Source organism: Euprymna scolopes, chromosome 14 (assembly GCF_053919585.1).
Source record: "Euprymna scolopes isolate OS-2025 chromosome 14, ASM5391958v1, whole genome shotgun sequence".
Taxonomy (NCBI): domain Eukaryota; kingdom Metazoa; phylum Mollusca; class Cephalopoda; order Sepiida; family Sepiolidae; genus Euprymna; species Euprymna scolopes.
The window spans coordinates 18,851,709-18,865,190 of NC_136495.1; the positions used below are offsets into that span (position 1 = coordinate 18,851,709).

The window sequence follows — 13,482 nt, forward strand, 5'->3', positions numbered from 1 at the left end:
TTATACCCTTAACTCATCAGAAGAAATAGCAACAATCAATCCGTCAAAAGGAATTGAAATGTGATTTGACATGGTAAAAATCCGAAAATTGGAAGAGAAGCTGCAGATACCTTTATATTTTTCCAATATGCCATATTGAATTTTTATCAATCATTAAACCCAACTGTTCGTAATAAGAATTTTAATTATTGAATCTTCCACCAAAATGTTCTATGTAATAATTAGCTAATTTATTAAATCTAAGTAAACTACTAGACTACCCGTGACCCGTTGGGTCAGTATGTTATATTAGCTATGGGATTCATGTATGAGCGTGACACTTGTGACGTAAAGAAAATAGTTTGTTTTTTTTTGTTTTTTTTTTTCACATAAACATTTTTATGAAATTATATTAAAATGAAAAATCACGGATGGATCACTCAAACATGGAAAAAAAAATCCTCCCTATTCATGTAAAGTTACCTATTTTTCCGAATAATCGCTCAAAAATGAAACCTGATTTTTCTACGAATCGAACGCTGACAAGTCATTTAGCAGCAAAAACGCACATGAACCTACGGATGAGAAATATAAGAATGAAAAACCCATATTGGAATCCTTCAACCAAGTTATAGAAACTTAAAATCTAAAAAAAAAAATAATTAATAAAACCTGAAGTAAAAAAAAAAAAAAACTAAAATACAATAAAATAAAACTAAAACAGATTAGTAAATGTGTCAACAAATTCACCGTTCTCACAACTATTTTGTATCTAGAAATGTAAACAAAAAATAAAAGGAAAACGGACAGATAGAGAGTAGTAGTAGTAGTCTTGGCTTTACTGCAATTGTTCTTATGTTTGTCAACGGGTTAAAGTTGTTTAGTTGTAAGAAAATAGCGACAGTATAGTTGTAATAAAGAATAGTTGCAAACCACCCCCACTCTTCCCTTGTAAAATAATAATTTCGAAATAACGTTAATATTTCAGTGCGCAGGTGAAAATTTGCAAAAGAAGCGATTTGTTTTTATTTGTTTACGTTGTTATGGGTTAATGTTTATGCGCGCATGCGCAACCGGATGTTATAAACCGGAAAGTAGATTACATCACTCGTTACAAGGGCATTTGAGTTTTATAATTATATAAATTATACATGTTTGTATATAATAAACTAAGCTATATATATATATATATATATATATATATATATATATATATATATATATACTAGCAAGGAGACCCGACGTTGCCCAAGATTGAATGATGATCAAGGAATATTTCACACTCCTATATTTTTGTCATCGAAATCTGTGAAATCGCCCAATCCGAATTATGTTTTTCTACATTGCACTCTAGAAAACATACTGTTTCTTTTATAAAATTATTTTATATAAATTTCTCTTTAGTTAACGAAAAAATTAAGAAAATTACGTGCGGGATTTGAACCTACAGATCACGTCACGCAAAAAAAAACCAAAAAAAACGCGTAAATTTTCAAGTCTTAAAAAATTATTTGCAGTTAATAGAAAAATTAAGAAATTTACGTGCGGAGTTTGAACCTACAGACCACAACATGCAAAAAAAAAAAACAAACAAAAAAACCCCCCGCTACCAACTTACCCACCGTAGAATTTTCACTGCCCGTTGTTCTATCATTGTTGCTAAGCGACGACATTGAAAAAATGGCTTTACTGATGATAAATTGAAATAACGGTTTCAATTATCGGCAATTATCAGGGGGTATTCTGAGACAAAACTTAACTAAGATCATTCCCTGACTTATGCACTGAAGTTGAAGTTCTGTAAATTAAAAAAAAACAACTGTTCAGCCGTTTCGGAGTCTATAAGGAACGAACATACAAAATTGCATTTATATAATTGTAGAGTGTATGTGTGTAATATATATATATATATATATATTATACACACTCACACGCACATTCTTTCTCTTTAATTATTTTATGTTTTATTTTATAAGTTGCCTTTCATAAAAGGTGTGGGGGGGGGGGCAAAGATGTTATTTAGATATGGACAACCTGCAGCCCAACGAAATAAAAATCGATAAACGCTGGAAAAATCCCCTCCTTTTTCTGCGGAGGAAGGAAGGTAGTTCTTTTTCCGACGTGTTCTTACGAACATCGACCGGTTTACGTAGGGAAATTAATAAGCAACAATTTTCAGCCACGAAAGATTCCTTGTCTTTGTGTGTGCTTATTTAAATGACTTCATATCATTTGGAAAAAAAAGGCGTAAAAAATAATCCTCCCTCTCTCCCTCCAAAAACGGTACGTACGCATTCTTTTAAAACTACCAAAACAAACACGCACGTGCCACTCTGAAGGCGGAAAAAGAATTTATAATAATTATTTAAAATGTCACTCCCTTTTCTTGAAAATAACTTTAATATTGCAACTCTTGGTCAGTTGGTAGGCTCAACTCTCAAACCTTGCTTGTGAAACGAGTCGGAAAGAAGGAAAACCCCGAAATAGGATCAAATATTTTTTCCATACATCCTGGAGTTCTCGTTACCACTAGACGCTATAACGCCGGTTCGGAGAGGTGCAGCTGGATATTGCACAGCCTTCGCCTTTTTATATACTCTCTATGCATGTACCCTTACAGGGGTTATCCATTGTCTCATGAGTCCCAAAGAAGCCAAACCTAAGGTCAGTTACAACGCCCATTTTCAGCTGCTTAGGCGTGTACTAAAAAAACAAATATATATATATATATATATATATATATATATATATATATATATATAATATTCAAATGTGTGATTTTGTCTGTCCGTGTGCGAAACAGTCTCTACCAAAATACTCTATTAGTTTTGGGTCTACAGACTTGAAACTTGGTTAGGGGATTTGGACTTGTGAAACAAATTCTGGTATTTTTTAGATTAGGTCCATTTCCACAATTTTCTTTTAAATGACAACTTTTATGTTTTCGACTATGCTGAATACGAAAATCGCATTGAAATTTTGCAGAAATAGGTACTTATCGAGATATAAAAAGTTGTATTATGTATTGTATTCTTTGGCGGCCATCTTTTTTACGCGTGTGCAGTGTCAGTCATAGATGAGTAGATTTGTTTATGTCGCGCGCACGTGTGTAAAAAAGATGGCCGCCAAAGAATACAATGCATAATACAACGTTTTATATATCGAGAACTACTTATTTCTGCAAACTTTCATGGCGATGTTCGTCTTCAGCATAGTCAAAAACCTTTTAAAAGTCATAATTTAAAAGAAAATTCTGGAGGTGGACCTAATCTGAAAATTTACCCAAATTCTGTTTGATCTTTAGCCGATAAAAATATCTGCTAAGGGTTCAAAATTGAAAAGAATTGGAGCTTGTCATGTGTAAATCGACTAAACGTCTACGCATGCGCGAATATATATTTATATCGTTAACAGCGTTATTTTAAGTGTTATATGCGTATGGACTTGGCTCTGGCGGTAACGAATAATGCTGGAGAACTAAATGTTTTGAGGCTTATTCTAGCTGATGGCACCAAAGTCATATTTTCAAAAATTGAATGCGCGCGCAAAAACATAGCAACTAGTGAAAACAATAGGGAATGCATTTTAGATAAAGGTCTTTAAATCATAAAAACTGCTTGTCATCGACAATTTTAAATGTGATATTTGTTCCAAACAGACCGAATACCCCTTAAAATCAATATTTTAAAGGTAAGTCTTTAGTTGACACTCTAGCGCATTTGGACCATTTTTATAATACAAAAAACAATTTTAAAACTATGAAATAATTTTATGCAAAAAAAAAAAGAAGTATAATGCGATTTATTTTTCTGACACTGTTTGACTTCGAGTCGCTTATTCTTTGCATCACCCAAACTTGTAAGAAATGTATGGAAATATGTGGGGGGGGGGGGGATATACATTTTTTTTTTTTTTTTTTTTTTCCCTTTAAAGACGGGTTAAGAGTTCACACTTTGGCCTTTTTTTTTTTTTTTTTTTTAAGACAGTTTGCCCTTCAGATGTCGATAGGTTCCAGTATGGGGGATCGATTTACTAGAACATTGTATAAGAAACTGAGCCCTTTCTAAAAACCTTTGAATATTGAATTTTTTGCTTATATATGATTCCTGAAATAATATTAGGACCATTGTGAATTCGAGAAAGGAAGTTGCAGCGATTGCATATGTATACACAGAGAGAGAGAGAGAGAGAGAGATTCAAACGATAATCAGCTAAAAAAAAAAAATCTTTAAAAAGACTTAAGGAAAAAAGGTACTTGTGCATTTTTGGTACGGAACTGAAATATCGTTATTTTGAAAGCCATTCTTAACACAGGGAGGGCGTTTTGTAACTATTCTGTGCTTCCATTTAATAGAAAAAAAGGATATCGTGAAACTTGAATTTAACTTGAACAAAAAACAAACAGCGCGTTATCAAAAATGCATAAGCACCAGTAAAAATATGTAAGGGATGTGTATTGTACAGGTCCACCGATACGAGATCTGCATAAAATATCATAGTTGAGCGTATTTTTTTCAACCGCACAATGCCGAGCGACCTGCTTGTAAAAACAAAAAATGTGTTAACTGCGTAAAAGTAGGGGTAGAGGATATCCAATAAATAACCTTTTACCAAACGGTTTTAATATTCTGAAAGTGGTTTAACTTTTTTTTTTTTTTGTTAACTTTTGTTTTGCCGAATTCAACAATAAAAAGTTGCGGCATATTTTCTTTAGGTCTCTAATTTCTGATTTAAAAGATCATTAAAAACAACTTTCTCTTAATCCAACTGGCAGCCTCCCTCAGACTTGAGGTTAGAGGTATCTTAAGCCTTTTTTTTTTTTTTTTTTTTTTTTTTTTTAAACCATGTTATAAGCCTGTAATTAGCGACCACCCCTAAAAAAAAATAACCACCGAAGATATTTTGAAATAAAACGCTTTCAGAACTTAATACAGACTGATAAAAAAAAAAATAACGAATTATTGCGTTTTGGTAAAAGTCATTTGTAGGTGTTTTTTATTTCTCCGTTGTTAATCATACTACAGCATGCCCCCCCCCAAAAAAGACTTAAAATGGGTATATATGCAGAGAAAGTATTGTGCTTTTTTATAGTATTTTCAAGTTAAATTCAATTTTACACAATCCTTTTATTATATTGTTAGATGAAAGTACAGAATAGTTATAAAACACCTCCCATCCGCCTCTTAAGAACGGGTTTCTAGGTAATAACGTTATCTCAGCACAGCATCTTTTCTGTTTAAGTACAAAAAATTGTCTAAAAGTTTGAATTAACCTGTTGGAGAATTTGACTCTTGGTTAAATTAGCAACTTATGTTTGATTAACCGTGTATAATATGTAGGGCTAGGACACTCGAGAGTAAAAACAATGAAAAGAATATTCTGTTGTCCCAGTCCTAGTAATATGTATAGTTTTCAACCTTGAATATTCTCAAAAGGGGTTGGTGTGTCGTGAATTTTTTGAAATAACAATGAAGATGAGTTGCTCAAGATTTAGGTACCTGTGCACTGCAGCAGCAGCAGCAGCAGCAGCACTGCACTGTGCAGTTTACGAACTGTGCTGAAATAATAACCTTATTTAGAAACCAATTCTTAACATGGGCGTTTTAAAACTTTTCTGTATTTTCACCTAACAATTTAAATTCAATGTTTATGGTATTTTTTTTTTTTTAATTTAAAAATGTTATATATAAAAAAAAAATCATAATCCATAAACTGCGGAAGTACCAAAATAAAATGTTTTTGTTTTTCGGGGGGGGGGGGTGAATTATTTAAGCAACTATATTCATAGTGGATGCCATTCTCACAACGTTCGGACCTTCCTCAGATTCATCGTCTAGAATAGATACGAAATTTCAACATCTTTCTGCACCACAACCCCTTTATTCAAACTAAGGAGTAGATTGTTATCGTTCCGTCAGCTATGATCGGGTAGAATTGTTAAATGTTATGCTTAGTATCGCCAATGAAGATTGAACCTTCAACATCTGGAAGACTCGCTTAGAACTGATTTTTACTTAACATTTTTACTTGTTGTATCATATGTGATTACATCGGCCGAAACGCTATGAAAAAAAGTAGGTAAAACCGCAGTTTAGTGGCCTGAACATATTGCAATGAAAAAGTGTGTACAGGCGATATTGTTTTATCTTGTTTTTGTTAAATCAGGAACCATTTTGAATTAAAATCAACTTAGTATTACGCTTGTAATCTTAAGAAACGCTTTAAATTTGTACATATGCTGAAATAATTGCGAGAAAAAAAACACGTTTGTAGAATACGAACTGTGCGGAAATATTAACTATATTTAGACATTTGTAACACTGAGGGGAGTGTTTTAAACTACTGCACTGTACTTTCACCTAACAATTTTAGAAATAAGATATTAAAAAAATAGCCCTGTTCGTATTCTGCATAAGCACCACACGCACACAAAAATGACATCTTCATACAAATCGAAGTTGAAGTAATGTTTTTTTGTTTTTTTTCAAAAACCGGATCGTAAATAAGTAAAGAAACGAAATAGTCTTGTTAATTATAAAAATAAATTAAAAAAAAAAACGTAATCAACAAACAAAATAAAATTAAAGTGTGTATAAAAAATCTTTCACAAGCTTATTTATTTAAAATTTACGGCAATGCGACAGTGGCTGGAGCTTGGTAGACAGTGCGTGACTTAAGTTAGATTTTTGTACCCAGTCCAAGAGGGAGTGATTGGTGGTTGGTGCACGAACCCAGATGTGGCAACAATACTCCGTGTATGGTTGAACGGTGGCTTTATAGATATAGAATACTGGCTGTTGTGATAAGTTTTCTAGCTTGGTAGAGGGAGCTTACCTTTTGTGATAAACTATGTACTAATGTTGGGAGACTTATTTGGAATCGGGAATTGGAAAATTAGTAACTTTTTGAGGTATCGAAATTCAAAAAAATTATACATGTTTTCCGATGCCAAAAGCGATTCTTGTGTATTTATTTATTTTGGGGGGAGGGTATTGAAAATAAAATTCCGGGGATTGTGCAGTTATGCTAGCAAACGAAAAAAAACAAAACAAAATCAAACATACAATAAATAAATGAATGTTACCGTATGCAGTTATTGAACCGTACTGAAATAATAACGTTATTTAGGAAGCCATTCTTAGTATGCGGAGAGAAGTGTGTTTTGTAACCATTCTGTACTTACTTGTACCTAACAATAAAAAAAAAAAAAAAAACGATACCGTAAAACTTTCGGTGCTAGTGCACTTATTGATCCACGCTATTTTTTAAATCGTATTTTCAAGTTTAATTAAAGTTTTATGACATGTTTTTTTATTCAATTGTAAGGTTAAAGAATTTTTTTTTAATAATAACGTTATTTCAGCACGGATCAGTAAGTGCACTAGTACCAAACTGTCATTTAACCTGAATTTAAAAATAGCGCGGTTCAATATATGCACAAGTACCTCATAGCCAATAAGTTATTTTCTACCTACGTGGCTTTTTTTTTTTTTTTTTTTTTTTTTTTTTCGTGTGTGTGTGTTAAGTAATTTTAAATATTCTTTTTCTATCGCAAATATTCCTTTTTTACGAATGGTTAGCCAACAAGATGGCCGCCGATATTTTTCTTTATTGGAAAAACGAATTTTGAAATTCGCGGTTTTTATGTTCCTTTACGTTTATGTTTGCAGCCATCTTGTTAGCTAATTACTCATAACTAGAGAATATTTACGATGAAAAAAAGGTGTTTAAAACTACTTAATATTTATTTATAAATGTTTACAATACATAAATAAATATAAAATGCAACACAAGGCTAAAAATGGGGGAAGGGGGGATAAATATTACCTATTTTATCATTTAAATTAACTAGCCGTTCATAAAAATATCACACTCGCTTTATGAATCAACTATTTAAACCGAAAGGACAATATATATACATAATGTGGAGAGTTGGAAACAAAAATTGTACATAAAAACGAATAGATAATGTATACAATGTACAAAAAAAAAAAAAAAAAAAAAAGAAAAAAAAGCCTTCCCCCTCCCCATTAGGAAATGCGGCAGATAAGCAGTTTGCCAGTCGAAAAATGATGCAGGTCCCCAAAAATCAACTTTATTCAAACGCACTGAAAGTGGGCCTACATCACTGACAAACCAGCAAATCTGTCACCTAATGGGGCAGGGAGTGGAGATAAAAAAAAAAAAAAAAAAAAAAAAATCGGCAGCCATCTTGTTGGCTAATTACTCATAACTAGGGAATATTTGAGATGAAAAAAAAAATGCATTTAAAACATAAAAAATGAGCCAGATAGATATACATGTAACTTTTATTGGCTGCGATAACATTTCTTTCTTGTACATTTGATTTCCTTTTTACTCTTAGTCGTTTGTTGGTTTGATTTCACGATACGCAATTTTCCTTTGCTGTAACTAATTGATGAAATGACAAATATTTATCGATTTTTAAATACTAGTATCGTCCAATTTTATTTTTACATTTGTCAAAATATATCCACGGATTACATTTTTTTTTTTTTTTTTGTCTTCTGTTAATCCGAAAATTAAAAATACGATAACAACTTTCGAGTTCAGTATTTAGAGATTTAAAGGGAATCAGAATCTGTAATTAAAAATGGAATCGGTAATTGTATCGGAATCGTGAAAAATATTTGAATCGTCTCATCACTATGTATTTGTTCCACTGGATGTTGCTTAAAAATGTCAGGCTGAAGATTTTAAACATTGAAGAAGGTGCTATTGACGATGACAACCAAACAAGATCATTTTAACACAATTTTTAATGTTTCTGAATTTTTTAGATAAGGATTGATGTATTAGCTTATTCAGACTACTGTTCTCATCTTTGGTGTTATTCTCACAACGTTTCGGTCGATGATACACCTGAAGAAGATCGGCGGTGACATCAGCTGAAATGTAAATCAATTATTCCCTGCTTCCTTTGTTCTAACTCGTTTGATTCGTTGATATAGTGGTCTTCATCAATTAGCTGTTTTGATAACTCAAACTATTACTTATCCCAGTAACTTTTCAACTGCAAGAAAAAAAATATGAATCAAAATAGCGAGTATCTGTGCGTTTAAATGATGAATCATTTCGATTTAAAATCCAGTTAGTATTACGCATGTAAACTCGAGAAAAAACACATTTGAAATGTGTCAACATTATGTGAATAAGCGAAATTAAAAGATGGCAACCGAATTTGACCTGATGTTGTGTGATTTTGCTTATTCACCAAAATAAGTGACATATTTGAAATGTGTTTCTTGAATTTAAATGTGTAATACTAACTGGATATTAACTCGAAATAATTATTTATTAATATTTAACAAAAACAAAAACATTTTTAATACCTATATGGAAAATTTCCTCGAATTATACTCTGGTCACGGTCTTGAACGCTTACCAGATTTTGTTCATAAGGGGGGGGGGTGCACATAAAAAGAGGAGTGTTGAAAATCTCCCGTAGGGTCATTTTTAATTTTTATATTTTTATTTCAACATTATTAAATCATTAAGAAAAAAAAAGTAATCAATAAATAAAATTACTTATCAATTTTATCGAAAACTATATTTCCATTATTAAAGAGTTTTTTTTTTTTTTACTTTTGTGTTATTTTTTTAGAAAGATATATTTAAAAAAAAACCCTCTCTAAATTATATTCTTAAAAAAATATATATTTATCTAAACATTTATCGAGACTTCCAAGCTGATGTGATCCTCTCATGTCGGCCATTTTTTTCTTGTTCTCATGTAACACTCGAAACTACTAGATTTTGAACTGAATAAACCCTTTAAAATAAGTTAAAATACTAAAAACCCATTCATCTAGGTAGAAAATGGACACCTAGAAAAATCGATCTTATCTTTTCTAAAACCGTTAAAACAATTAAAAATATTTTTTTTTAAATATTTTAAAGGTTGTAGTCTTTTTTAAAAACTACCTCTTTCAAGAACAGTCATAAAATGTTTTCAATCGATATTTATTCAATAATGGACCAGTTTTCCTGTCTAGCAGAAATGGACGAATCTTCCCAAATTTCCCTAGATGCAGGTCTTAATGAAGACTGAGGGTGCATCTCTCCCAGTGGTTTTAAACGTGCCCTCATATATAAACCTTGAAATTTCTACGTCCCGGCACAATACATACAGCGCCTAGTATTCCCAAATGGTCACCCATCTGGTAATGGCCGAGTTTTACTGTCTGCTCTGCCCGTGAGATTTACTTGCACCGACTGAGATTAGCAGTTGCAACAAGTGTGGGTGGTTCTTTACAAACCTTCACCACTATAAACAATTCATCTGTGTGGATTTTTGGACGACTTAATTGTCTGAACCTCATACGTCGGAGTCAACGGAAAAATCCTATATATATATATATATATATATGTATGTATGTAATCACTGGAATAGCATTGGGACTATTGTGAATTCGTGAAAGGAAACTGATTCGGTGATTGCAGAAAATTAATTGACCATCTGACAAAATTTTCCAACGAAGGGCTAAAAAATTATGTGTGTGTGTGTGGGGGGGTCTAAGGATTATAAAATAGTTCTCAGATGGTCCACGAATTACAATTGAGAAGGCCTGCTTTTAAAAGACAATACATTAGTGATAACAACAATGATAGCTACAGATGAGATGGAGGAGAAGGCGGGGTGGGGTCTCATGCAACAGAAAAGAAAAGAATAAGGAAATGAACAACAAAGAAGTAATGTGAAAAAAAAAAAAAGGAAATAATTAAACAGCAGTCGAGAAACTTGACAACCCACAACTATTGGTTAGATTTTCACGCAGGGTAAGGGAGGAGAAAAAAAAAGCCGAACTAAAAAGAAACAGGTGATCGTTAAACCCGATTCAAAACTGAGTCACGTGTTCAATTACGTCATATTTAAACGTATTGTTGCACGCATGAAACGAAGAAGCGTACGTGCACATTAATATCTTTGTCGGCTCACTATCGCATCGCAAAGTTCGTTACTTAAAATACGTGAAAACAAAATTTTAAATAAACATTTCATAAGTTTCTTGGACACTTCTAGATTTTAGCTTTCTTTAGTTTTCAGTTTCTGTGTTCAATTTGGGGACAAGAGGTCACAATCATGAAATTAAACTTTTGTAAAAGTTTAGAAAATCGAAAGAATACAGCATTAATTACCGGAACATTTATTGAATTGAATAATTTTTTTGACAGACACTTTTAAAAAAGTCGAAATAAATTAAAATTTCGAAATAAATTAAAACAACGGCTGAACAATTAAAATAAATAAATTAAAACAAACAAATATTTAATGCTGTGCTGTACGTATTCGTCACGGAACGAAGATGTCACGTAAATTGATAAAGTATTTTTATGCAGAAAATCATGTTTTTTATGATATTTTTTTTAAAAAGTAAGTTATATGCATTACAAGGCTGATTTTGAGCTTGATAGTTCGAATTGAGTTGCCTGTCCCCTTGTTTAGAAACAATGACTGATAAAAATAGCACCTCGCAATAAAAGTTGATCTGCCTAGTTAAAAAAAAAATGTAAAAAAAATACTTGACTAATTTATGTGCTTTTTTGGAATGTCATTTTCGTTCCGTTACGAATACCTACATCAAAGATTTTTTTTAATCAAGTTGGGTTCTTAATAAGAACCAAAACAGTTTCCGGATAAATTAAGATTTATAAATAATTTTAAATAGATTTTCTGAAACTTTTCTCAAAAGTTCCGTAAATTTTCGTGAATGGAAACTGAAGGAAGCTAAAATACAGAAACGTTTAGGAATTTTATAGATTTGATGAGGTGGAGCAGTAGGCGTGTCAGAAATTTCGTGAAAATAGTGAATAATTCCACCCCATCTTTCCAAGCTTATAACTCCTCGAAAAATGTAATTCAAGCCCTAATTTTTTTTTTTCAATTAAAGGAGCAAGGACCAAGGTTTCATTTTTTTTTTTAAAAAAAAAAAAATTTTTTTTTTTTTTTTTTTTTTTTTTTTTTAACTTCGGACTTTACAGGTAAATTTCTTAAAAAAACAGTACTTTTTTGTTTTAAATTTTAATATTTATTGACCTTTTCTCTTCAATTTGTGATATATAAGACTTTGGTACATAAATTATTTACTTTTTAATAGACATTTCAAAATGGGAGGCGTGAATTATTCGACCCCCTATATTTCCAAGCTTATAACTCCTCGAAAAATGTAATTCAAGCCCTATTTTTTTTTTTTTTTTCAATTAAAGGAGCAAGGACCAAAGTTCCATAAAAAAAAATAACATGGTTTAAAAAAAAAAGATTTTAAACTTCAAACTTTACAGGTAAAATTCTAAAAAACACTACGTTTTTTTTTTTTTTTTTTTTAATTTGAATATATTATTTATTTACCTTTTCTCTTCAATTTGTGAGTAAATTATTTATTTTTTGGTGAGTAAATTATTTACTTTTTAATAGACACTTGAAAATGGGAGGGCGTGAATTTAAAAAAAAAACGTTTATCTAAAATATTATATTCGGTTTATTGGAAAGAACATAAAATTTCACATTGACCCTGAAAATATCGTAAAAATAGAATCAATAGAAAAATTTTGATAGATTTTTAAAGTTTAAAAATTGAAAAATATTGAGTTCGGAAAATTCATTACTGTTTTAAAAAAAAAAAAAATTTCTATTACTTTTAAAACAACTTTAATAGTTTATTTTGGAAGTATAATCCATAAAGAAAATAAACAACCCACTTTTAACAGAAATTACGAGATTTTTATATTTTATTCGCAGTTTCGTGTTAGGGGTGTCAAAAGTTCCTACAAAAATTCTGATACACCTAGTGGAGCAGTGGAGCACGTTTTAAAAATACCGCTGTTGTAGTGACTAATAGTAGAATGAGTGGTTGATTTTTATCCCCACCCACCCCATCTCCAGGGCCGCTCGTGTTTATTTCGTTCAATGAATATGAAACCAATAATTTTAATGACTCAAGAATCTATAATTGGGTCATTTTTGACGTGGGTTTTGAAGGAGTACCCCCCCCCACACACACACACACATACACTCCGCCTTTCCGCCACCTTTTCCTCATCCTTCACTCTCATTCCCCTCCTGTTTTCTTGCAATCAATTTTGACCCTCTAAAAAAAGTTGCTCGTTTTTGACAACAAACGGATCTTGCACTTACGGTTACTCACGTGACCTCCAGCATATTTTATAAATAATTCGCATTGTTTTATAAGATTTGGGTCCGTAAGGATATTCCTGGGCGAATAAGAGTAGAAAGTAAATATTGAGTTTACTTTTAGCCCGTTTTACTCGTTTTCCGTATTTTGTCTACTAATCCACGTGTTTCATGAACAATGTTTCTAACACGGAGAAGAATTGTTTGGGGAATATAACGTTTAGTTTTGGATTTTTTTTACCATGAAGTAGTATTTTATTTCTAACTTCTTGCATTAAGTGGCTTCATGTTTTGTGTGAAGCGATTTCCATGAGAGAGAGAGAGAGAGAGAGAGAGAGAGAGAGAGAGAG

At 31.6% G+C, this 13,482-nt stretch overlaps 1 protein-coding gene across 7 annotated transcripts in view; it reads left to right on the top strand.

The window, feature by feature from the left end:
* Positions 1-13,482, top strand: part of LOC145292888 (DNA damage-regulated autophagy modulator protein 2-like) — a 541,025-nt gene that overhangs the window by 413,422 nt on the left and 114,121 nt on the right. The window contains exon 1 of one of the 7 annotated variants that reach the window (XM_080139016.1): positions 2,082-2,262. The exons of 4 other annotated variants lie outside the window; for them this stretch is intronic. In XM_080139016.1, the coding sequence (XP_079995142.1) occupies positions 2,197-2,262 (66 nt within the window). In that variant the 5' untranslated portion in view covers positions 2,082-2,196. Of the gene's footprint in view, positions 1-2,081; positions 2,263-2,379; positions 2,644-3,548; positions 3,670-13,482 lie in introns of those variants that run through there. 2 more of the 7 variants (XM_080139020.1, XM_080139023.1) reach the window with 2 other exon arrangements.